Source organism: Danio rerio, chromosome 23, assembly GCF_052040795.2.
Source record: "Danio rerio strain M-AB ecotype USA chromosome 23, GRCz13ab, whole genome shotgun sequence".
NCBI classification, from domain to species: domain Eukaryota; kingdom Metazoa; phylum Chordata; class Actinopteri; order Cypriniformes; family Danionidae; genus Danio; species Danio rerio.
This window is the reverse complement of record NC_141043.1, coordinates 540,001-563,515: the sequence shown is the minus strand read 5'-3', so window position 1 is coordinate 563,515 and position 23,515 is coordinate 540,001. Positions and strand designations below refer to the sequence as shown.

At 38.8% G+C, this 23,515-nt stretch overlaps 2 protein-coding genes and 1 long non-coding RNA gene across 5 annotated transcripts in view; 2 read left to right on the top strand and 1 right to left on the bottom strand.

Annotated features, from left to right (window-relative positions):
* Positions 1-8,792, top strand: part of col9a3 (collagen, type IX, alpha 3) — a 34,674-nt gene extending 25,882 nt beyond the window's left edge. Inside the window, 3 exon segments of the mRNA NM_001305573.1 lie at positions 577-759; positions 1,106-1,183; positions 7,567-8,792. Of these exon segments, the coding sequence (NP_001292502.1) occupies positions 577-759; positions 1,106-1,183; positions 7,567-7,751 (446 nt within the window). The 3' untranslated portion in view covers positions 7,752-8,792.
* On the bottom strand, positions 436-11,954 carry LOC147831181 (uncharacterized). Its single transcript, XR_015523012.1, has 2 exons — positions 11,271-11,954; positions 436-753 (listed from the first exon to the last, which is right to left on the bottom strand). It is a non-coding gene; the product is annotated as an uncharacterized LOC147831181 (long non-coding RNA).
* hm13 (histocompatibility (minor) 13) lies at positions 11,255-22,079 on the top strand. 3 transcript variants are annotated; one of them, XM_087305030.1, is made up of 13 exons: positions 11,255-11,588; positions 13,468-13,566; positions 14,104-14,186; positions 14,270-14,358; positions 14,598-14,683; positions 15,466-15,591; positions 15,719-15,776; positions 16,249-16,332; positions 16,471-16,507; positions 18,387-18,489; positions 18,569-18,654; positions 20,005-20,194; positions 21,335-22,079. In XM_087305030.1, exons 1-12 carry the CDS (start codon positions 11,397-11,399, stop codon positions 20,156-20,158), a joined length of 1,197 nt encoding a protein of 398 aa, XP_087161156.1. In that variant the 5' UTR covers positions 11,255-11,396; the 3' UTR covers positions 20,159-20,194; positions 21,335-22,079.
* The last annotated feature ends 1,436 nt before the right edge of the window (positions 22,080-23,515 follow it).

Genomic DNA, 23,515 nt, shown 5'->3' with positions numbered 1-23,515 from the left:
TATCATTATTAAAGGTCCATTCTTTTCAGGTTTTAGTAATAGTATGTTAATCTGAAGAACATTTGAAGATATAAACCTGATTTAAACATGTAAAGCTTGCAGTTTGTCACTTCCGCCTAAATGGATCAATGATTTTTTTCTCATCACTTCATACTTCAGTTACTCAGATCTTCTGACCAATCAAATGCTCTCTAGTATCAGACATGCCCCGCCCCCTTCATCTCATTGGTTGTTCATTTGATGTCCTTGAGCTAAACCACTCTCACTGGCAAAGTTTGAAGAAAAGCTAAATGCTATTGGCTGCTTTTTGTTAAAAGGGGGAGGAGTTACTCTATGTCCCGCCCCCTCTCTTCATTTTTCAATTAAGATTACATCAAATAAAAACATGCACATTTCAAAGCACTTCACAGGACTATAAGTAAACAAACAGCATAATTATTAAAGTTAAGTTAATGGATTTACTGACTTATTTTAAAGTAAGATCAACTTATTGATTTTAAGGCAACGGGTTTTTCATAGTAAAGTAGCTAATCATTTATTTGAGGAGGTTCCTGAAGCCGTTTATGTTGTCCACAGATCAGATAGCTCAGCTTGCCGCTAACCTGAGAAGACCTCTGGCTCCTGGGGCTGTGGGACGCCCTGGACCCCCTGGACCTCCTGGAGAGCAAGGAGAAGTGGGATCTATTGGCCACCCTGGATCCCTGGGCCCACCAGGATATAGAGGACTGCCTGGAGATCTGGGTGATCCTGGTCCTAGAGGTGAGAAGACGACCACATTGTGTTGTTATTAGTTGTGTTTCCAGTGAAAACAGCTGATCATTGTTAGTTTACATCAGCTCATTAAATTATACAATCATACAGCTTCTGATGTTATTAGTGTACTTTAACTGTGGAAATGAGATTGAGCAGATTGTTAGTTTGTGTTAATGATGTTGATAATGAAAAGAGCGCCAAGGTGACTCTGCAAGATTTATTGTCAGATCTACCAATTCTATACACTTTATTTCTTTAAAAATAATCGGTATTAACTTTATGAAACTTGGAACAACTTGAAATCCTTACAGTAATTATTAATAACTGTATATATATACTGTTCATTCTGCAGGGGACGTCGGTGAGGCAGGTGATAAGGGGCCGATTGGTAAAGCAGTTGAAGGGCCCACTGGAGACCAGGGTGACCACGGTACGTATGGTCTTTATATAATAACTACATTAAGTACAAATATATATCACCAACCTGATTTCACCAAATACGACATGTTCCTGCATTCACATCTATGATGATCCTGGACCAACATTCCAATCAGCCAATCAGAATTAAGGGATGTGTTTACAGTTTATGTTAAGTTTAGGCTTATGGTTAGGTTTATGCACTTCTACTTGATTGTTATCCAACTCTTTTTCCCTTCTGATATTGAGTATAATATACAGGTATGGTTGGGTTTAGCTATGGATTACATTTTCCAACAAAAATGATGCTCCAGGATCAACATAGATGTTAATCCAGGATCGCATCATACTTGGCAAAATCATGAAGTGCAAATATATATACAGTGGTGTGAAAAAGTCTTACTGATTTCTTATTTTTCTGCATGCTTGTCACACTTTAAGGTTTCAAATCATCAAATAAATGTAAATATCAGTCAAAGATACACAAGTAAACACATCATGCAGTTTTGAAATGAAGGTTTTTATTATTAAGGGGAAACAAAATGCAGAACTACATAGCGGTGTACAAACATAACCTAAACTGAATTCAGGTATGAGAAACCAGAGTTCTGTAGCCACACACAGACCTGATTACTGCCACACCTGTTCACAATCAAGAAACCACTTAATTACAAGGTGAAGTAGACCAAAAGATCCTCAAAACAGCTAAACATCATGCAGAGAAAAACATATATTATAGAAAAAATATCAAATCCAAATTTAAAAAAAAGAGGAAAAATCAAGAAAAGCAAAAAATGTAACAATTTAGTTAAAATTTTGTAGGTTGTAATTTATTTTTGCAATATTTAGCTTGAATTTAATTGTATTATCTTTTAATTTCTAAACATGTTTGGTGACTAAAATATTATTTTAATTAATATATAAATTTTATTAATCTGTTTTGTTTAAATACACCAAAATACATCATCTATATTCACTGAGAAATGCAGGAAAATATTCATTTTCAAAATGGGCTAAATTCAATTATGAAAAAATAGTTTTTGTTTTGCCTTAATAATAAAAACTGCATGATATCTGTGCTTCATCTAGAACTGCACATCTATAATCCTCTTAGTCTATGCTGACATGATCTTCAGCAGCTCAAACACTCTAATGGCTAATGGACAGACGGCTGCTTCTCACTCAGGGCTGCTGTTTATGCTAATGAGATGGAGAGATGGGCACTAGTGGGCGGGGCTTTCCCCCTCTGATGACACGTACAAAGAGAGAATGTCAATCACAGTGCTTCTGCATCAAGAACAAACACAATTAACTCATGAGAAGCACTTTAGCAGCATCTAGAACAGCAGCCTGTAAGTACATTTAAGATTTGTTTCAGTTGTTGTGTATGGTTTGAGGACTTGTTTCCAGCTGTTTGTGTAAAGTTGTAGGACATTTAAAACTTGCTTTCAGTTGTGTATAATACTAGAAGTTGTTTAGCCACTGTTTCCTTGGTTACTATAAGAGCTTGTGTAGCGAACGCAGACGCGGTTCGCGTCGTCCGCCTCAGTTTCGGCCCTTGTTTTGACTCGGGAGGCGTGTCCAAACGCCAGGTAACCACTATATAGTGAGCACGGTAGCATTAGTCGGCAGGAGAAGCACTTTAGCAGCATCTAGAACAGCAGCCTGTAAGTACATTTAAGATTTGTTTCAGTTGTTGTGTATGGTTTGAGGACTTGTTTCCAGCTGTTTGTGTAAAGTTGTAGGACATTTAAAACTTGCTTTCAGTTGTGTATAATACTAGAAGTTGTTTAGCCACTGTTTCCTTGGTTACTATAAGAGCTTGTGTAGCGAACGCAGACGCGGTTCGCGTCGTCCGCCTCAGTTTCGGCCCTTGTTTTGACTCGGGAGGCGTGTCCAAACGCCAGGTAACCACTATATAGTGAGCACGGTAGCATTAGTCGGCAGGAGAAGCACTTTAGCAGCATCTAGAACAGCAGCCTGTAAGTACATTTAAGATTTGTTTCAGTTGTTGTGTATGGTTTGAGGACTTGTTTCCAGCTGTTTGTGTAAAGTTGTAGGACATTTAAAACTTGCTTTCAGTTGTGTATAATACTAGAAGTTGTTTAGCCACTGTTTCCTTGGTTACTATAAGAGCTTGTGTAGCGAACGCAGACGCGGTTCGCGTCGTCCGCCTCAGTTTCGGCCCTTGTTTTGACTCGGGAGGCGTGTCCAAACGCCAGGTAACCACTATATAGTGAGCACGGTAGCATTAGTCGGCAGGAGAAGCACTTTAGCAGCATCTAGAACAGCAGCCTGTAAGTACATTTAAGATTTGTTTCAGTTGTTGTGTATGGTTTGAGGACTTGTTTCCAGCTGTTTGTGTAAAGTTGTAGGACATTTAAAACTTGCTTTCAGTTGTGTATAATACTAGAAGTTGTTTAGCCACTGTTTCCTTGGTTACTATAAGAGCTTGTGTAGCGAACGCAGACGCGGTTCGCGTCGTCCGCCTCAGTTTCGGCCCTTGTTTTGACTCGGGAGGCGTGTCCAAACGCCAGGTAACCACTATATAGTGAGCACGGTAGCATTAGTCGGCAGGAGAAGCACTTTAGCAGCATCTAGAACAGCAGCCTGTAAGTACATTTAAGATTTGTTTCAGTTGTTGTGTATGGTTTGAGGACTTGTTTCCAGCTGTTTGTGTAAAGTTGTAGGACATTTAAAACTTGCTTTCAGTTGTGTATAATACTAGAAGTTGTTTAGCCACTGTTTCCTTGGTTACTATAAGAGCTTGTGTAGCGAACGCAGACGCGGTTCGCGTCGTCCGCCTCAGTTTCGGCCCTTGTTTTGACTCTCGAGGCGTGTCCAGCTGAATTCAATCAGCTAACGTTAGTGCTTTGGGGTTATATAAACAACTAGTTCACCGCGGCAGCGATCGCGGCAGCCTCGTGTGAAGACCGCCTCGTGTGAAGACCGACGAGTGTAAAGACCATCGACTCTACCTGCGCGACTCCACCGAGCAAAGACACCGACAAAGCACTTGAGTACTTTACTGTATTGTTTTACTTTACACTTATTTTTGTTGTCAGCGCACTTTTATTATGTGTTTTCTAATTCCTGTTGTTACTAACACTCGCAAAACACGGGAGGTACGCTGCAGGCGTAATCCTCACAACCTTCGTTCAATACATGTATCTACTATTTCACAACTCTCTCTCTCCGTGGGCCTCTGGAACTGTCAATCAGCTGTTAACAAGGCTGATTTTATTACCTCCATAGCTACATATTCTGACTATAATCTCATGGCTCTAACTGAGACCTGGTTGAGGCCGGAGGACACTGCTACACATGCTACTCTTTCTGCTAATTTCTCTTTTTCCCACACTCCTCGTCAGACAGGGAGAGGGGGTGGGACTGGACTACTAATTTCCAAAGAATGGAAATTTACTCTGATACCGTCCCTGCCAACAATCAGCTCCTTTGAATTCCATGCAGTCACCATTATCCACCCCTTCTACATAAATGTGGTTGTCATCTACCGCCCACCAGGTAAATTAGGTCACTTCCTAGATGAACTGGATGTTCTTCTCTCATCTTTTTCTAATTTTGCCACTCCCTTATTGGTGCTAGGTGACTTCAACATTTACGTTGACAAACCGCAAGCTGCAGACTTTCAGACTTTGCTTGCCTCTTTTGACCTAAAAAGAGCACCTACTTCTGCTACCCACAAATCAGGTAATCAGCTAGACCTTATTTACACACGACACTGCTTCACTGATCAAACAATAGTAACTCCACTACAAATATCTGATCATTTCCTTCTGTCTCTCAACATCCACATTACTCCTGAGCCGCCACACACTCCAACACTGGTTACCTTTCGCAGAAACCTACGATCTCTCTCACCCAATAGACTATCCACCATTGTTTCAGACTCTCTTCCTCCATCTCGCAAACTCACTGCACTTGATTCGAACAGTGCCACTAATACACTCTGCTCCACACTAACATCATGTCTAGACCGATTATGTCCTCTTGCATCCAGGCCAGCCCGTGCCAGTCCTCCTGCACCCTGGCTCTCGGATGCTCTCCGTGAGCATCGCTCAAAACTTCGGGCTGCAGAGAGAATTTGGCGGAAAACTAAAAATCCTGCACATCTCTTAACATACCAAACTCTTCTGTCCTCTTTCTCAGCTGAGGTTACTTCTGCAAAGCAGACGTATTACCGTCTGAAAATCAACAATGCCACTAATCCTCGCCTACTTTTTAAAACATTTTCCTCCCTCCTCTATCCTCCTCCTCCACCCGCATCCTCCACACTTACTACTGATGACTTTGCTACATTCTTCTGCACCAAAACTGCAAAAATCAGTGCTCAATTTGCTGCACCTACAACAAACACGCAAGATACAACACCAACACCACACACACTCACCTCTTTTTCTCAGCTCTCTGAGTCTGAGGTGTCCAAACTTGTGCTATCTAGCCATGCAACCACCTGTCCACTCGATCCCATTCCCTCTCATCTCTTGCAAGCCATCTCTCCTGCAGTCATACCAACACTGACTCACATAATTAACACATCTCTTGACTCTGGTTTATTCCCCACTACATTTAAGCAGGCTAGGGTAACCCCACTGCTAAAGAAACCCAACCTGGACCATACGCTACTTGAAAACTACAGACCAGTATCCCTGCTTCCATTCATGGCCAAGATTCTGGAGAAAGTAGTGTTCAATCAAGTCCTGGACTTTCTTACTCAAAACAATCTCATGGACAACAAGCAATCTGGCTTTAAGAAAGGCCACTCAACTGAGACTGCCCTGCTCTCGGTCGTGGAGGATCTCAGACTGGCTAAAGCAGACTCTAAATCATCAGTCCTCATTTTGCTGGACTTGTCAGCTGCTTTTGACACTGTCAACCACCAGATCCTGCTATCTACGCTTGAGTCACTGGGCGTTGCGGGCACTGTTATACAATGGTTCAGATCTTACCTCTCTGACAGGTCATTCAGGGTGTCTTGGAGGGGAGAGGTGTCCAACCTACAGCATCTAAACACTGGGGTACCTCAAGGCTCTGTTCTTGGGCCACTTCTCTTCTCCATCTACACATCATCTCTAGGACCAGTCATCCAGAGACATGGATTCTCCTACCACTGCTATGCTGATGACACCCAGCTATACCTCTCTTTTCATCCTGATGATCCCTCGGTTCCAGCTCGTATCTCAGCCTGCCTGTTGGATATTTCACACTGGATGAAAGATCATCATCTTCAGCTGAACCTCGCAAAAACGGAAATGCTTGTAGTTTCTGCCAACCCGACTCTACACCGTAACTTTTCAATCCAGATGGATGGGGCAACCATTACTGCATCCAAAATGGTGAAAAGCCTTGGAGTAACGATTGATGACCAACTAAACTTCTCTGACCACATTTCTAGAACTGCTCGATCGTGCAGATTTGCACTCTATAACATCAGAAAGATCCGACCCTTCTTATCTGAACATGCAGCTCAACTCCTTGTTCAAGCTCTTGTTCTCTCCAAACTGGATTACTGCAACTCTCTACTAGCTGGGCTTCCAGCTAACTCTATCAAGCCTCTTCAACTGCTCCAGAATGCAGCAGCACGAGTTGTCTTCAATGAACCTAAACGAGCACATGTCACTCCGCTGCTAGTCCGTTTGCACTGGCTGCCAGTTGCTGCTCGCATCAAATTCAAAACTCTGATGTTTGCCTACAAAGTGACTTCTGGCCTAGCACCTTCTTATCTGCACTCACTTCTGCAGATCTATGTGCCCTCCAGAAACTTGCGTTCTGTGAATGAACGTCGCCTCGTGGTTCCATCCCAAAGAGGGAAAAAATCACTTTCGCGAACGCTCACGCTCAATCTGCCCAGTTGGTGGAATGAACTCCCTAACTGCATCAGAACAGCAGAGTCACTCGCTATTTTCAAGAAACGACTAAAAACTCAACTATTTAGTCTCCACTTCACTTCCTAATCTGCAATTGCCTCTTTAAATATCACACTAACTATACAAAAAAAAAAAAAAAAAAAAAAAAAAAAAAAAAAAAAAAAAAAAAAAAAAAAAAAAAAAAAAAAAAAAAAAAAAAAAAAAAAAAAAAAAAAAAAAAAAAAAAAAATACTAACACTTCCCTTCTTAGACTTTACAGACCTGAAACTTGCCTTTAGTACTTATTCATTGTTGCTCTTAGTTGTGTAAATTGCTTCCTTGTCCTCATTTGTAAGTCGCTTTGGATAAAAGCGTCTGCTAAATGACTAAATGTAAATGTAAATGTCATGATCAGCATTAGAGACCGCTGCTGGAGATACACACACACACTGCTGACACACACACACTACTGGGTTCACAAATCATTTGTACTTTAAGTAATGTTCGTGTAATTGTTTGTGTCCATCAGGTCTGCCTGGTGTGGATGGCATCATTAAAGATGGCCGTGACGGAGCTCCTGGAGACCCGGGAGAGTCCGGAGAGCCAGGCAGAAGCGGCCGACCGGGACACCAGGGATCGCCGGGAATCTGCGACACAACAGCGTGTCAGGGCGCTGCACCTCACGGGAAATCCTCCAACCCCAAGAACCATTAACCAAAATAATAACAATTCCAGGAGTGCTTTTGGAGGAAAACAGAACTGAAGAAGAGTCAGCGGATCCCGATCAGCACTGCAGATCTGAGCAGATACTGATTCAGGGGAGTCTTCAAGAGCGTCAAAACGTGTAGATACAACCAAAGACTGATTCATCACACTGTGCTGATGTAGAAGAAATATATGTACTTATATTTCAGTCATCAACAACATGGTTAGCAGTGTCTTTGTGCAGAACAATTTCAAGTGTAATGAAGTGCAACTCTGAGCTTCATGAGGGATTTTACGGTGTCTACACTGCAAAATACTCTTCATTATGTTGAGTTTTAGTCTTGTTTACTGTTTAAAGAATTAATCATTCTTAAATCAAGAAGCATTTTTTTGACAATTAAAACATATAGTGCTGTTTTCAGAAATAATGAGTCAAAATGAAGAGAGATTTTCCTTAAAACAAGCTAAATAATCTGCCTATAGGGTTAGCTAAATAATGTTATTTCAAAGCAAAAACTTGATTATTTTGTTTGTTTTAAGAAAAAACTCTCTTCATTTAAAATCATTATTTCTAAAAACAACACTATATGTTTGGCTTGTCTAGAAAATGCTTCCAGATTTAAAAATATTTAGATATTTATACTATAAACAAGACATAAACTCTTAAGTAATTCCGCATTTATTGCAGTGTACAATATGAGAAGCTGGAGCCATCTAGAAATGAACACAGAAACATTGGATGTATTACTGCAAATTGATTTTCTTTGCCATTTTCTTTGATTTTTTTTTTATTCTCAATGATTTCTTAAGCATTTCGACATCAACATTGGATTGAAGCATTGGTTGCGATGCTTCAGACACACTTACTGTAAAATACGTCATCAGACATCAGTGGGCTTTATCGACCCCAATCCACTAGATATTGGTGCTGTAACTATTAAATATGATTTTAAATACTATTTATTATTTCTGAGTTACTGTTGTGTGTACAGTGAGGTTCTATAGCATGATCATTGTAAGAAAAACTGAATAAAGCCACTTTTCAGGAAATTACTTCTAGAGCGCATATATCTCTGAACATCTCAACTAAACACTAATAGTACATTAAATATATGATAACTCTTCATTTAAAGTTCACATCTGTCATAAATTTAAACGTACACTGATATCACTGAGGGAAGTGGAGTCTGCTGCACTGTTGAGAATCTCCACTGTGCTGTTTGATCTCCTCTAATAAATGAGTCAGACGACCAAGACCAAACGCAATGAACACGGTGGCTTTTGGAGGAGTGAGACGGGAGAGCAGACAGATGCTCAAGACAGTTCTGGAGGGAATAATAATAAAAGAATAATACTGAAGCACTGTGTTCAAAAACTACATTGTTGACAGTCAATTAAAAAGTGCTAATGTTGTTTTGAAGATCACATGCGATTTCTGACCAAAAATATTTAACAAGCATAATAAACAATATAAGAACTCTTGTTACAATGGCTGTGGTCGCTATCGCTTAATGAATGTGCGAATATAAACCCAACTTTACTCAATGTGTGGCGGATGTGCTCCAGTTTCCCCACAGTCCAAACACATGCGCTATAGGGGAATAAATAAGCTAAATCGGCTGTAGTGTATGAGTTTGTGTGTGAATGAGTGTGGATGTTTCCCAGTAATGGGTTGCAGCTAGAAGGGCATCCGCTGCGTAAAATATATGCTGGAATAGTTGGTGGTTTATTCCACTGTGGCGACCCCTGATGAATAAAGGGACTAAGCTGAAAAGAAAATGAATGAATGAATGAATGACAGATGTGAAGTTGCCACTTGTGTGACTTTGGTAAATCAGGCCCCAAGTCAAACCCACCCCCCTTCTGACAAAGTCCAGAATTCGGCCCCTATTTCAGCTCATTGGTCCTATTTTTGACAGTTTGCCATCATAAATGACCAATAACTACCAGAAGAAGGCTTTAAGAAAAATAACCAATAAGAGAGGGCTTTTATTATTTAAATGGACACGTTCTGACTGAGGAAATGAGTTGAACTGATTTGCATATTGGCTACAGTTTAAATTTTTTTTTTTTGTTTGATTGTTTTTTTTATGATGGATGACATTAAATTAGCATTTAAAAATAAATATTTTTCATATTTTTTTAAAAAATGCATCATTACAAAAATCCTTACATATATATATATCTATATATATATATATATATATATATATATATATATATATATATATATATAAACTGTATTAAGTTACAGTTTAAATGCACATTCGTAATAAAACATACATTTTTTTTAAACGAAAAACAGTATGATAAGCACTTTGACAAAAATGTAGGAAGTATTTATGTGTCATCAAAAAAGTGTGGTAATGAGATCCATCAGACAAGCTTATTCAACACAAATTAGTGCTTAAAATGTCACTAAAATGCAGTATTTTAACCTTAAATATCTGCAAATAGGTCCACTTTTTGAGAAAAAAAACACCCATTTATAATAGGCTGGCTACGAGCCTGTAAATCAAATATAACTGTTTGAAAACATGACAGAGACTAGCTTGAGTATTTTTTAGAGCAGTGGTTCTCAAACTGTGGTACGTGTACCACTAGTGGTACGCAGGCTTCCTTCTAGTGGTACGCAGAGGAATGAAATATGTCATGTACATGCTACACACATTTCAAAATTTATCAAAAATGATCTATATAATACGCCATATATGACATATAGCCTATATTTCTGAGGTAATCTGCCATGTTTTTTAAGTGTGCAGAGTTGTAGCTGCTTTACTGGGCCTACTACACTACTGTATTTCAATACTGCTCATTTTGGTGGTACTTGGAGAGACAATTTTTTTCTGAGGTGGTACTTGATGAAAAACGTTTGAGAACCACTGTTTTAGAGCACTGTTAAGCCTATACAGACACACACACACACACACACAATCTAAAAAGTGAGCTGAAAGTGAAAACTATTTTCTTCATGCAAGGTGGACTAGATTTAAGAGTTGACTATAGAGGTAAAGTTTGTTGTATATTGGAATATTGAGACATTCTCCTGAATAATATAATGTCAGAAAAGTATTCTTTGCTCATTTTAAATTGGGAAATCATATTAGCAGCAAATGAATATCAAAGTACAGCATCGATCACAGTCAATTAGACAGTCATAGAGGTGAAGTAGGTTTTATATCCGCACATTGGTTCATTTAGCAGTCTCTATATTGTTTAGCATGTTACTCTGAATATTGGATCTGAATTAGCATGCGTGTATGACTTGTAAACAACATTAACACTGTCTAATTGGCTGTGAACAATGCTGTACTTTGATAGTCATTTGCTGCTAATATGATTTCACTATTTTCAATACTTTTCTGACATTATATTATTAAGGAGAATGTCTGAATATCCCAATATACAACCAACCTCACCTCTATGAGTTGACTTCACACTACAGCACAGGAGGTGGCGGTGTAAACCTGTAAAACAGTTTTTTAACAGCCAGTAACCCGCCAGAAGAAGAGGAAGAACACTCACCGGGCTGATTTTAGGAAACGTGGCCTTAACAGCGATCGGTTCCCCCTCAATGAGCAGCGCACTCAGTGACACTCTAATTAAACCGCTTGTATCTAAGCCTATCCCGGTAACCGAGCGCGCTGAAACATGGCGGATGTGGAGCAGACCGCGCCGGCGCCCGACGGCTCAAGTAATGGGTCGGATTTGGTAAACGGGACTGCGGGCCGGTTCGTGTCCAGCGCGGAGGGTACGGCTCTGGCGTACGGCAGTCTGCTGCTCATGGCCCTGCTGCCCATCTTCTTCGGGGCGCTCAGGTCTGTGGGATGCTCCAAATCCAAGGTAAACTCATCTAGATGTCATTCAGATTAGTTGTGATGTTAACGTAAGCGCCACGATTACTTTAAAACCGTAAATACGCAGTCAAACCGATCTGTCGCTGTATGTAAACACCAGTTATCTGAAGCCTGATTTAAAAAACCGTTAACTGAAGCATTTAACGTAAATAACCGTATACTGATGACGCGCGCTCATTTAATCATATTAACAGCACATCATATGATCGATACAACACTGTTGACAGTCAATTAAATAGTGCTAATGCTTATTTAAATGTGATTTCAGACGCTATATTTAAAGTAACGTTAGCGGTAAACAATATATGGTATAATAACCAATATAATAATACCGTCATTACCTCAGTCAGTTGAAGCCAGCTTTTGAAAACCGTTAACTGATGCAGGATTTAAATTAACTGTAACGATACTGATGACGCGCCATATGTTCACACATTCAGTGTGATGTTGACGATTATTTAAAACCAGAAATACATGATCAAAACTATCTTGAAGAATAGTGTAAAGTTGGTTTTGTATTAGGACATTCTCCTTAATATGTACTTACCGGCCACTTTATTAGGTACACCTGTCCAACTGCTTGTTAACACAAATGTCTAATCAGCCAATCACATGGCAGCAGCTCACTGTATTTAGGCATGTAGACATGATCAAGAGGATCTGCTGCAGTTCAGAGTGAGCATCAGAATGGGGAAGAAAGGGGATTTAAGAGACTCTGAACGTAGCATGGTTGTTGCTGCCAGACGGGCTGCTCTGAGTATTTCAGAAACTGCTGATCTACTGGGATTTTCATGCACAACCATCTCTAGGCTTTACAGAGAATGCTCCGACAAAGAGGAAATATCCAGTGAGCGGCAGTTCTGTGGGCGCAAATGCCTTGTTGATGTCAGAGGAGAATGGCCAGACTGGTTCCAGCTGAACTCAAATAAGCACTCGATACAACCGAACTCTGCAGAAGAGCATCTCTGAACACACAACACGTCCCACCTTGAGGCGGATGGGCTACAGCAGCAGAAGAGCACACCGGGTGCCGCTCCTGTCAGCTAAGAACAGGAAACTGAGGCTACAATTCACACAGACTCACCAAAACTGGACAATAGAAGATTGGAGAAACGTTGCTGCTCTGATGAGTCTCCATTTCTGCTGACACATTCAGATGCTCGGCTCAGACAACATGAAAGCATGGATCATCCTGCCTTGTATCAGCGGTTCAGGCTGGTGGTGGTGGTGTAATGGTGTGGGGAGATTTTCTTTGGGTGCATTAGTACCAATTGAGCATCAACGCCACAGCCTACCTGAGTATTGCTGCTGACCATGTCCATCCCTTTATGAGCACAGTGTCTCCATCTTCTGATGGCTACTTCCAGCAGGATAACGCAGCATGTCATAAAGCTCAATCATCTCAGACTGGTGTCTTGAACATGTCGATGAGTTCACTGTACTCAAATGGCCTCCACAGTCACCAGAGCTCAATCCAATAGAGCAGCTTTGGGATGTGGTGGAAATTGGCATCATGGATGTGCAGCCGACAAATCTGCAGCAACTGTGTGATGCTATCATGACAATATGGAGCAAAATCTCTGAGGAATATTTCCAGTAGCTTGTTGAATCTACAACACCAAGGATTAAGGCAGTTCTGAAGGCAAAATGAGTCCGACCCGATACTAATAAGGTGTACCTAATAAAGTGGCCGGTGAGTATAATTAAAGAAAAGCATTATTTACAAATTTTAAATGTTGCATTTCAGTACATTGTTGTATAATTAAAGCACAATATTAACTCGTGGGTAACATCAGAATAGCTGCATTGATGTTGTCAGGATGTTTAGTGGAGATTAAGATGATTTCTGCTGTTATCTCTCTCAGGGATCTTCTGATATGCCCGAGACCATCACCAGCAGAGATGCAGCTCGATTCCCCATCATCGCCAGCTGCACACTCTTCGGCCTCTACCTCTTTTTTAAGGTGACAGCTCCTGTGTGTTTGTCTCAGAGTTTCAGTCCACAGGGCAAAACTTTTAAAGCCTTCATAAATGTGTTCATAGTAGAGGTGCTGCGATCAGGAGTTTTGCGACTGATCACTTGAAGCCATTTCGGCTGATAACAATTACAGCGTCTACCTGAACCTTTAATTATTCATGTTTTTATAAATGTATATTGCATTTATTGACAAGCAGCATACCAATCTGAAACATAGCAGCCTGTGCTTGGTCAGCTTCTTCATGCCATTGGTTAGAAAATAGATCTGGCAGCAGATATCGCACTTACTGTTATGAACATTCAATATATATGATGTTCTTTGGAAGAGTGCACCTGCATTCTGATCATATTATAGTGTCATTCTGGCATTATATAATGATGAGTGGCATTAAATGACAGTAATATAATTGATCACAATGTATTTTGGTGCAATATATCATACAAAGTTACACCTTTCAGCTTAAAGTCATTAATTTAATTACATTTTCCTCTAATGAATCTGTTTATGTTCTGATACTTGTAGGTTTTCTCACAGGAGTATGTCAACATGCTGTTATCCATGTATTTCTTTGTGCTGGGAATATTAGCGCTGTCTCACACAATGAGGTACGCTTCTGACATCTTTAACGCTTGCATGAATCGTGTCATGTTGTGATTTGTAATTGTGCATTTGTGTTTGGCTCTCTCAGTCCCTTCATGTGCAGAGTTTTCCCTGCTAACCTGTCAAATAAGCAGTACCAGCTGCTGTTCACACAGGGCTCAGGAGAAAGCAAAGAGGGTGAGTGTGTGTGCTGCACCTGCATTTACACCGCACTATTTTAATGGTGGATGATTTCCCGAATATGGTGATGGAGAGCGGAATAGGACACTGTGAACATTCCTTTCAGCCATTATTTCTGTGCCACATGGGAGATTTAAATCAGAATTGGGTCACTTGAACTGTGCGCTGTACATGCAGCCATTAAAACACATCTAGTCTGTGATGGTGAAGGTAAAATGTCCTGTTTTCATCCACAGAAATAGTCAACTATGAGTTTGACACGAAGGATCTGATCTGCCTGTGCATCAGCAGTGTGGTAGGGGTCTGGTACGTCCTCAAGAAGGTACAGTGCATTTAATCTGCTCCTCATTTAGATCAGCTTTTTATAGAAGTCTGACAGCACGTCTGATTTAGAGAATGTAGTTCCTCTCGCTCTTAGCTGTCTATATACAGGTCAAATAGAATAATAGCCTGGTATATCACAATATTTCCTTTTTATTCTGGAGAAAGTCTTATTAGTTTTTAACACAGTTGTTAATAGTGTTAAAGTCATGTTAAGCTCAATATTATTCACCCCTTCAGCAATATTAGTGTTGGATTGTCTCCAGAACAAACCACTGTTATACAATGACTTGCTTAATTACCCTAACTTTACCCTAATTACCCTAGTGAAGCCTTTACATGTCACTGTAAGCTGAACACTAGTGTCTTGAAGAATATCTAGTCTAATATTATGTGCTGTCATCATGATGAAGAGGAAACACATCAGCTATTAGAGATGAGTTATGAACACTGTTATGATTGGAAATGTGTTCTAATCTTCTCTCTGTTGGGAACAAAAATATACAGGAGGGTGAATAATTCTGAATTCAACTGTACATAATTAAGATAATTAGTGTTCAAGTGCTTTAAAGGAAAAGTTCACCCAAAAGTGTATTCTGTCGTCAATTACTCCGTCTTTCCTTTGTTATAAACCTTTGAGTTTCTTTCTCCTGTTTAACACTAAAGTAGATATTCTGAAGCACTTTTGAAAACCTTGAAAACACTAGATTAAATGTCAAGAACTTCATTTTCATGCCAATATTATTTTAGTTTTGACAGAAGTGTTTGTGCGTTTGCTGACAGCACTGGATAGCCAATAACCTGTTTGGTCTGGCGTTTGCTCTGAACGGCGTGGAGCTGCTGCACCTCAATAACGTCAGCACCGGATGCATTTTGCTGGGAGGACTCTTCGTTTATGACGTCTTCTGGGTAAAACTGACCCAAATTCTAATTGACTTTAATGTAGTTTTCTGAAGGAGCAGCCTTGGGCCTGTACAGTGTAGCACTGGCCTACTGTGTGTAATTGAAATGACGTGTGTACTCTGTTTGCTTTCAGGTTTTTGGCACTAATGTTATGGTGACAGTTGCCAAGTCCTTTGAAGCCCCGATCAAGTGTGAGTATCTGATCAGTCAATACTGCCTTCAGCTGATCACCTGATGACTGATAGTGCGAATGCTTTTGTTAAACTTTAAAGAGCTGTTTAACACTAGAACCACCAGGGGTCGCTGTATACAGAAAACTGCACACATTCTGTTTAGAAATGGCTAAAAAAAAAACTTATTTCAGTGTATTAAATGGCTGTGTTCACAAAGAAGTGTCTATAGTCGTCAAATGATCATTTCTAGTCATCTATATTTGTGTCCTGTTTTAGTTCAAGGCACTTTCATGGAGGTTTCACTTTCACTATTTATAGTCGGCACCGATAGTGGGCAAACAGATAGTTCAGTCGACCTATCTTGATCCATCAGATTATTCACAGATCAGTGCGCAAACATATAGTGCAATCCCATACACAAACAAAGCAACCTGTACTGTACTTTTGCTGCTCATTCTGCACCTTTATTTTCCTCTGACTATTTTCCCAGTGGTTTTCCCTCAAGATTTGCTGGAGAAAGGTTTGGGCGCCAGTAACTTTGCCATGCTGGGACTCGGGGACATTGTTATTCCAGGTAAACACATGATGATGATGATGATCTCTAACACACTTTAACTTGTTTGTGTTAGGCAGTTGTGTGTTAAGCACACAAATATTGCTCAAAGATGCTCATAACCGTGTCCACTCACTTCTATTTATATTTTTTATTCAGGAATTTTCATTGCTCTGCTCCTGCGCTTTGATGTCAGGTAAACTCATTTATTTGGTGTTGATAATTACAGTTTAATGTCATTTTGGGGTTAATAATTACAGTTTGATGTCATTTTGGGGTTAATAATTACAGTTTGATGTCATTTTGGGGTTAATAATTAGTTTAATGTCATTTTGGTGTTAATAATTACAGTTTGATGTCATTTTGGTGTTGATAATTACAGTTTGATGTCATTTTGGGGTTAATAATTAGTTTAATGTCATTTTGGGGTTAATAATTAATGTCATTTTGGGGTTAATAATTACAGTTTGATGTCATTTTGGGGTTAATAATTACAGTTTGATGTCATTTTGGGGTTAATAATTAGTTTAATGTCATTTTGGTGTTAATAATTACAGTTTGATGTCATTTTGGTGTTGATAACTACAGTTTAATGTAATTTTGGTGTTGATAATTACAGTTTGATGTCATTTTGGTGTTGATAATTACAGTTTGATGTCATTTTGGTGTTGATAATTACAGTTTGATGTCATTTTGGGGTAATAATTACAGTTTGATGTCATTTTGGTGTTAATAATTACAGTTTGATGTCATTTTGGTGTTAATAATTACAGTTTGATGTCATTTTGGTGTTAATAATTACAGTTTGATGTCATTTTGGTGTTGATAATTACAGTTTAATGTCATTTTGGGGTTAATTATTACAGTTTGATGTCATTTTGGTGTTGATAATTACAGTTTAATGTCATTTTGGGGTTAATTATTACAGTTTGATGTCATTTTGGGGTTGATAATTACAGTTTAATGTCATTTTGGGGTTAATTATTACAGTTTGATGTCATTTTGGGGTTAATAATTACCGTTGGATGTCATTTTGGGGTTAATAATTACCGTTGGATGTCATTTTGGGGTTAATATTTACAGTTTGATGTCATTTTTGGGGTTAATAATTACAGTTTGATGTCATTTTGGGGTTAATATTTACAGTTTGATGTCATTTTGGGGTTAATAATTACAGTTTGATGTCATTTTGGGGTTAATAATTACAGTTTGATGTCATTTTGGGGTTAATATTTACAGTTTGATGTCATTTTGGGGTTAATAATTACAGTTTAATGTCATTTTGGGGTTAATTATTACAGTTTGATGTCATTTTGGGGTTAATAATTACCGTTGGATGTCATTTTGGGGTTAATAATTACCGTTGGATGTCATTTTGGGGTTAATAATTACAGTTTGATGTCATTTTTGGGGTTAATATTTACAGTTTGATGTCATTTTGGGGTTAATAATTACAGTTTGATGTCATTTTGGGGTTAATAATTACAGTTTGATGTCATTTTGGGGTTAATAATTACCGTTTACTCATTAGTCAACTTCACTTCATGCATTTACTAACATTAACTTTAAATACATGAACGATGCCTGGTACTGAATTCATTTAATAAAATGTTCATTGTTATAGTTCTGTTTCAGTAAATGTTTTATTTAAAAAAATCTGCTTAAAAGATTAGCAAAAATTAAGAAATTATTTATATAAGAAATTAAGAGTGTAAGAGTGTAATTAACTAATGCAGTTAGAGGGTCAATTCACCCCAATATTAAAATTGTCATCATTTACTCGCCTTTCAACTGCATATAACACATATTTGACTTTGTTTATTCTGTCAAACGCTAAAGAAGATATTTTGAAGAATGTTGGAAACCTGTAACAGTGTTAGGAGAATTACTACTTCCATAGTATTTATTTTCTTTAGTGTCAAACTCAAAGTTTAAAAACACAGAAGGGTGAGTAAATAGTGAGTACATTTTAATTTTGGGTGAACTGACCCTTTATGTGTAACATTAACAAATACAGTCTTGTGGTCTGATTTTAGTTTTATCTTTGAGATGTGTAAATTCCTCTGTTTCCTCAGTCTGAAGAAGAACACACGAACATACTTTTACACCAGCTTCCTGGCTTACATTTTTGGCCTGGGTCTGACCATTTTCGTGATGCACACCTTTAAACATGCTCAGGTAAATGACAACCGATTTTTGCACTTTATAACAAATGAGCACTGAACAAGTGCTGTATCATCTGTGTTTTGTTTCCCAGCCTGCTTTGCTGTACCTGGTGCCTGCTTGTGTTGGATTTCCAGTGCTGGTGGCACTTTTTAAAGGAGAACTAACCGAGATGTTCAGGTAATTCCCCCTGAAAACTGAGCTTATATTCAGGGTCAGGGTGCTTAAGGTACATTTAGACCCTAGATGGAGACAAACAGTCAAAAACGCAAAGCTTACAGAAACAGCTGATGGAGTATACACTAACCTGCGCATTATTCAGACACTAGATGGAGACGAACAGTCAAAAACACAACAGAAACTAAAACAGCTGATGGAGTATACACTAACCTGCGCATTATTCAGACACTAGATGCAGACAAACAGTCAAGACACAACAGAGACTAAAACAGCTGATAGAGTATACACTAACCTGCGCATTATTCAGACACTAGATGGAGACAAACAGTCAAAAACACAACAGAAACTAAAACAGCTGATGGAGTATACACTAACCTGCGCATTATTCAGACACTAGATGCAGACAAACAGTCAAAAACACAACAGAGACTAAAACAGCTGATGGAGTATACACTAACCTGCGCATTATCTAGGTGCTAGATGGAGACAGTCACAGCATGACAGACAAGCAGACACGCATGAAGGTGATGCAAGTAAAATCTGTGATGCAAGTATGAACCTATTCACTGACGGTGATTCTCAGTTCCCGGATGAGTCGGTGTTATTTATCTAGTGTTATCGCAGATTATTACACACACTTGCTTCTCATTGGTCAGTGATGACATTTCAAGGTGTGTTTTTCTCAGATAACAATCGCTGAAAAACTTAATAGATTTGTTTTATTTTTTATTTACCAGTAACATTTCCACCATTTAAACAATTATAAATGTTTGCTAGACTGTTCAAACAAATCTAGCCATGCACGATCATGCTAAAAATAAATAACATCTCATTTGTCGTCATGTTTGATGATTTGGTTCACGTTATTTGCAGTTCTGAACTTGCGTTAAACTGCTGATTTATACAGAAAACAAACCATGCAACATCCTCAATGAAGTATTTACATGATATGTGCTTAAAATCAGAGCGAATCAAAACAGAATTTCGAAATTGTTCTCAGACAAGAATGGCTGTTGTCGAATAGTTTTAGGTTAGCTTTAATTTCACTTCCCTAAATAATTCATCCCAATCAATGCAAAATTAGTTAGTCAAATGAATTAATATGAATATAATAAAAATTAAACATCGCAATGTCAGTTTTTCCAATCTCATGCAGCTCTACTTATGATCTGGTCTGGTCTCAGAAGGTAGTTTTCTCAGTAGTGCACTCAGTTCAATATTTCTACTAGAAATGGTCGTGATGCAGTTTTAGGGACACTTGCACTCCTCCTCCTGCTTCTTCACCTTCTTCTACTCTTTTTCTTCTTTCTCCGCTGTCCTGTCCTCTGGTGTTTGCCCTCTGGCATGCAGCTATGAGTCTTCAGATGAGGTTTTGCCGCACACACCACGGCTCACTCATTTCCCCAACGTGTCGGGATCTCCAGCTAGTCTGGCTGATTCCATGCAGCATTTCCAGCTGTCGAGCCCGCGCCGCCGCCAACACCACACACCCTCCGACATGTAGAGACTGCACTCCGCTTTACATTACTGTCCTCTGCAGGTATCACCTTTCATAATCTAATTTATCTAAATATACAGTGTCATCTAATCTATCCAAATATACACTGGGGGATATAAGTATTGAACACGTCATCATTTCTCTCAGAAAACGTATTTCTAAAGGTGCCGTTTACTTACTACAAAGTCTATCATCGACCTCTAGCCTAGGCTGTTCTGGTGCTATGTGGACTGATGGACACCCTTATGCTTGAACATGGTGTTCAATATGGATAAACCTGTAACTCTTGATTTCCCCCTCTTTGAAAAATAGCTCACATTGATCTGTATCTTAAATAATAACATTAACTATAAAAAATAAGAAATATAACATAATATACATTTGACCACCCCTATAACGGTTCGTACCATTATGAATGCATGATTGAGCCCTGCAGCCTCATGATGCCAGAAAACAGTCAGCAGACTGAATCTAGAATAACACCATCAGATTTAGCCTACAGATAGATACTGTAAGTGTTGGAAAGGCACTATTCTTGAAAAAAATAGGTGTTTTAATCTACACATCTACTTTAAAATGCGCCTGGAAAGTGCTTGAAAAAACCTTAAATTTGACCCATCAGAGGTTACTGTATAGGTCAGAATCAGCCCATTATTCCTTAATACACAGACAACCTAAATAAGTTTGATGACAAATGAGATGTGAATGGTTCCCTGAAGCATGCATATTTATTTACACAAACTACTGAAAACAGGCAGGGCCGGCGCATCCATAGTGGCGACCTAGGCGACTGCCTAGTGCGGCAGAATAGAGAGAGCGGCATCCGCGACACCTCCCTCAACACCTGCGTCTTCAGTTATGTCCCCCCAACCCAATATCTGCTGATTCTGCTCCTTCAACAGACATTTAACTGACTATAAGAACGTTTTTTTGCAAGTACATGTCAACTTACACTAACCTCACCCAACAGTCTACTGATAATCCAATGAGAATTAGTTGGCATGTAGATGCAGTGTAACTTAAATTCAACAAACAGACCATCAAAATAAAGTGTGACCCTGTAATCTAAACAAAACACATGCACACAGAATGTGACTCTATAGGGACAGACCAGCACATAATTCTCTTCATCTTCACTCCTCATGACCTCTCTCTGTCTTTTGTTTTTTTCATCACCTGCAGGTACGAGGAGGAAACGCCATCAAAAGAAGAGACGACCGAATCTGAAAAAGACAAATAAAAGCCCCAAATCAGCCCTCATTCCTGTTTTGCATTTGTCATAGTGATGTGGTCGCGCACAGACTCCTCTCCGTCTGCTCATGGCGGTGACGTTGTGTATTTCTGAACTTCTTTTAACGCCGCGCAACAGCTTTCTCAGTGCCTCTGTAATGAAATCAACCTGTTCCTTTTTTCACCTCAGCATTTGGAAACATTGGTTATATTCACTTCCAAAGTTATATCTGTTAGAATTATGAAGTATTTGGTTGGTAGACGTAAGACTTTCCGCATGTGATTCGATATTCAGATATCATCCGAATCTAAGGTCCGGCACCTACTCCATGTACTCCTATTTTGTTTGTTTTTATTGTAGGATCTCATGAGGGATTCGGTTTCTAGCTGTCTGTTTTATTTAATAAGACAAAGGCATTCTGGATTACATGTGTTGTTTTATTTTATGCAAACTGTGGGACCAATAAGAAAGAGACTGTTTGTTTTTCTCCCCCTGACGGAAGTTAAAGGATGAACTTGAGTAGTGCCATATTGTTTCTTGCTCATATTTAATGCACCTCATGCTCGCCATGGTTTGACCGTCTCTTCTTGTGTAACGCTTTTCTCAGTGTAAATGTTTGAGCTTATATGAGGAGCACTGTTTTGATTTTGTCTTTATTTGCATTAAATGTGTGGTGTTTACCACTCTGGAAAAACACATGATCTGTGTGGTGGTGGCGTTAATTATTAATAATTGTGTTTGGATGCGCATACGCATCATGTGTAATGTGCATGGTGGCTGTTTTTGCGCCATTGACTTCATTTATAATCACATGTATTGATTGCAAAGCCATGACGGCATATAATCATGCGTTCTTGACTGTTGCTGGTTTTCCCCGTTGAGAATGTGTCCAAAAATGGGATTATAATGCAAGTCAATGGGGCAAAAACAGCTGCCAACATCACCAAAGAGGAGTCAGTCTAAACAGTGCATTGAGTTTTTGGAAAACTTTCAAAACGTTTTCCCAAAATATGAGTCAAAATAAGATTTGTCACGAAAAATCATCCTATTTGTGATGGGAATTTTGTCACTTTTTTTAGAGACTTTAGATTATAGATATTGTTGTGACTATTGCTTATGATTAAGACTACATTAGTGATACTAAGATATAGAAAACTATTAATTTCATGAGAGCTTTTAAACTTCTCCAAAGGCAAAATTTGCCATCTTGTTTGTGAAGGTTTTGCAAACATGGCAAAATCTGAGAAAAACTAGGTTTGTTTGTCGAGTTGTTGATGCCATTGTCGCTCTTTGCTATTGTGTCGTCTTATTACTGCGCATAAATATAAACTAAATTATAATTGTTAATAATTATTCAAAATTAACAACCGATAATGATTTAAATGTAATGGGTTTCCTTGCGTCATATGAGATTATATGCACAGAAAAAAGCTATAGTATCTGGATGCAGCCTTTATGATGCAAGCTGAGATTGCCATCTCAGACACAATGCACTTAACGGAGCTAGTGACATCACTGTAAGGGGTGGGGTTAGGTGAGCGCATTAAAAAGCATTGCATGCAGCTCAGATTGCATCTGCACCAGGTCTGCATCCAGACCTCTCTCAAAAAAAGGCACAATAAAATATCTATAAATAATCAAAACAATTAAAGGAGATTTAGGTTTAGATTTAGGCAAAAAAAAAGCTAAATATTCACATTAAAGATCAGCTAAATGAGCAAGCTTCATAATACTTATAAATATCGTAACTAAAAAAAACTCATAAAGGTTTATAACTAAACAAATGTGGCAATATGTGGTTATTTTGAGGGAGAGTAAATAGAGGTGAAGTTGGTTTTATATTGGGATATTCAGATATTCTTCTTAATTATATAACGCCAGAAAAGTATCGTTAATAGTGAAATCATATTAGCAGCAAATGACTATCAAAGTACAGCATTGTTCACAGTCAATTAGACAGTGTTAATGTTGTTTACAAGTCATACTTGCATGCTAATTCAGATCCAATATTCAGAGTAACATGCTAAACAATATAGAGACTGCTAAATGAACCAGTGTGCCAATATAAAACCAACTTTACCTCTATTACCCCTAAATTGAAGCCTATAAAGTTGTTGCACTAGACAAACATG

What these genes read in the sequence shown, in the direction of transcription:
- hm13 (XM_087305030.1), top strand. Translation starts at nt 11,397, where the DNA reads ATGGCGGATGTGGAGCAGACCGCGCCGGCGCCCGACGGCTCAAGTAAT. An exon ending in GCCTCTACCTCTTTTTTAAG is followed by an intron (nt 13,567 to 14,103) that starts GTGACAGCTCCT and finishes TGATACTTGTAG; the next exon opens with GTTTTCTCACAGGAGTATGT. An exon ending in CTCAGGAGAAAGCAAAGAGG is followed by an intron (nt 14,359 to 14,597) that starts GTGAGTGTGTGT and finishes TTTCATCCACAG; the next exon opens with AAATAGTCAACTATGAGTTT.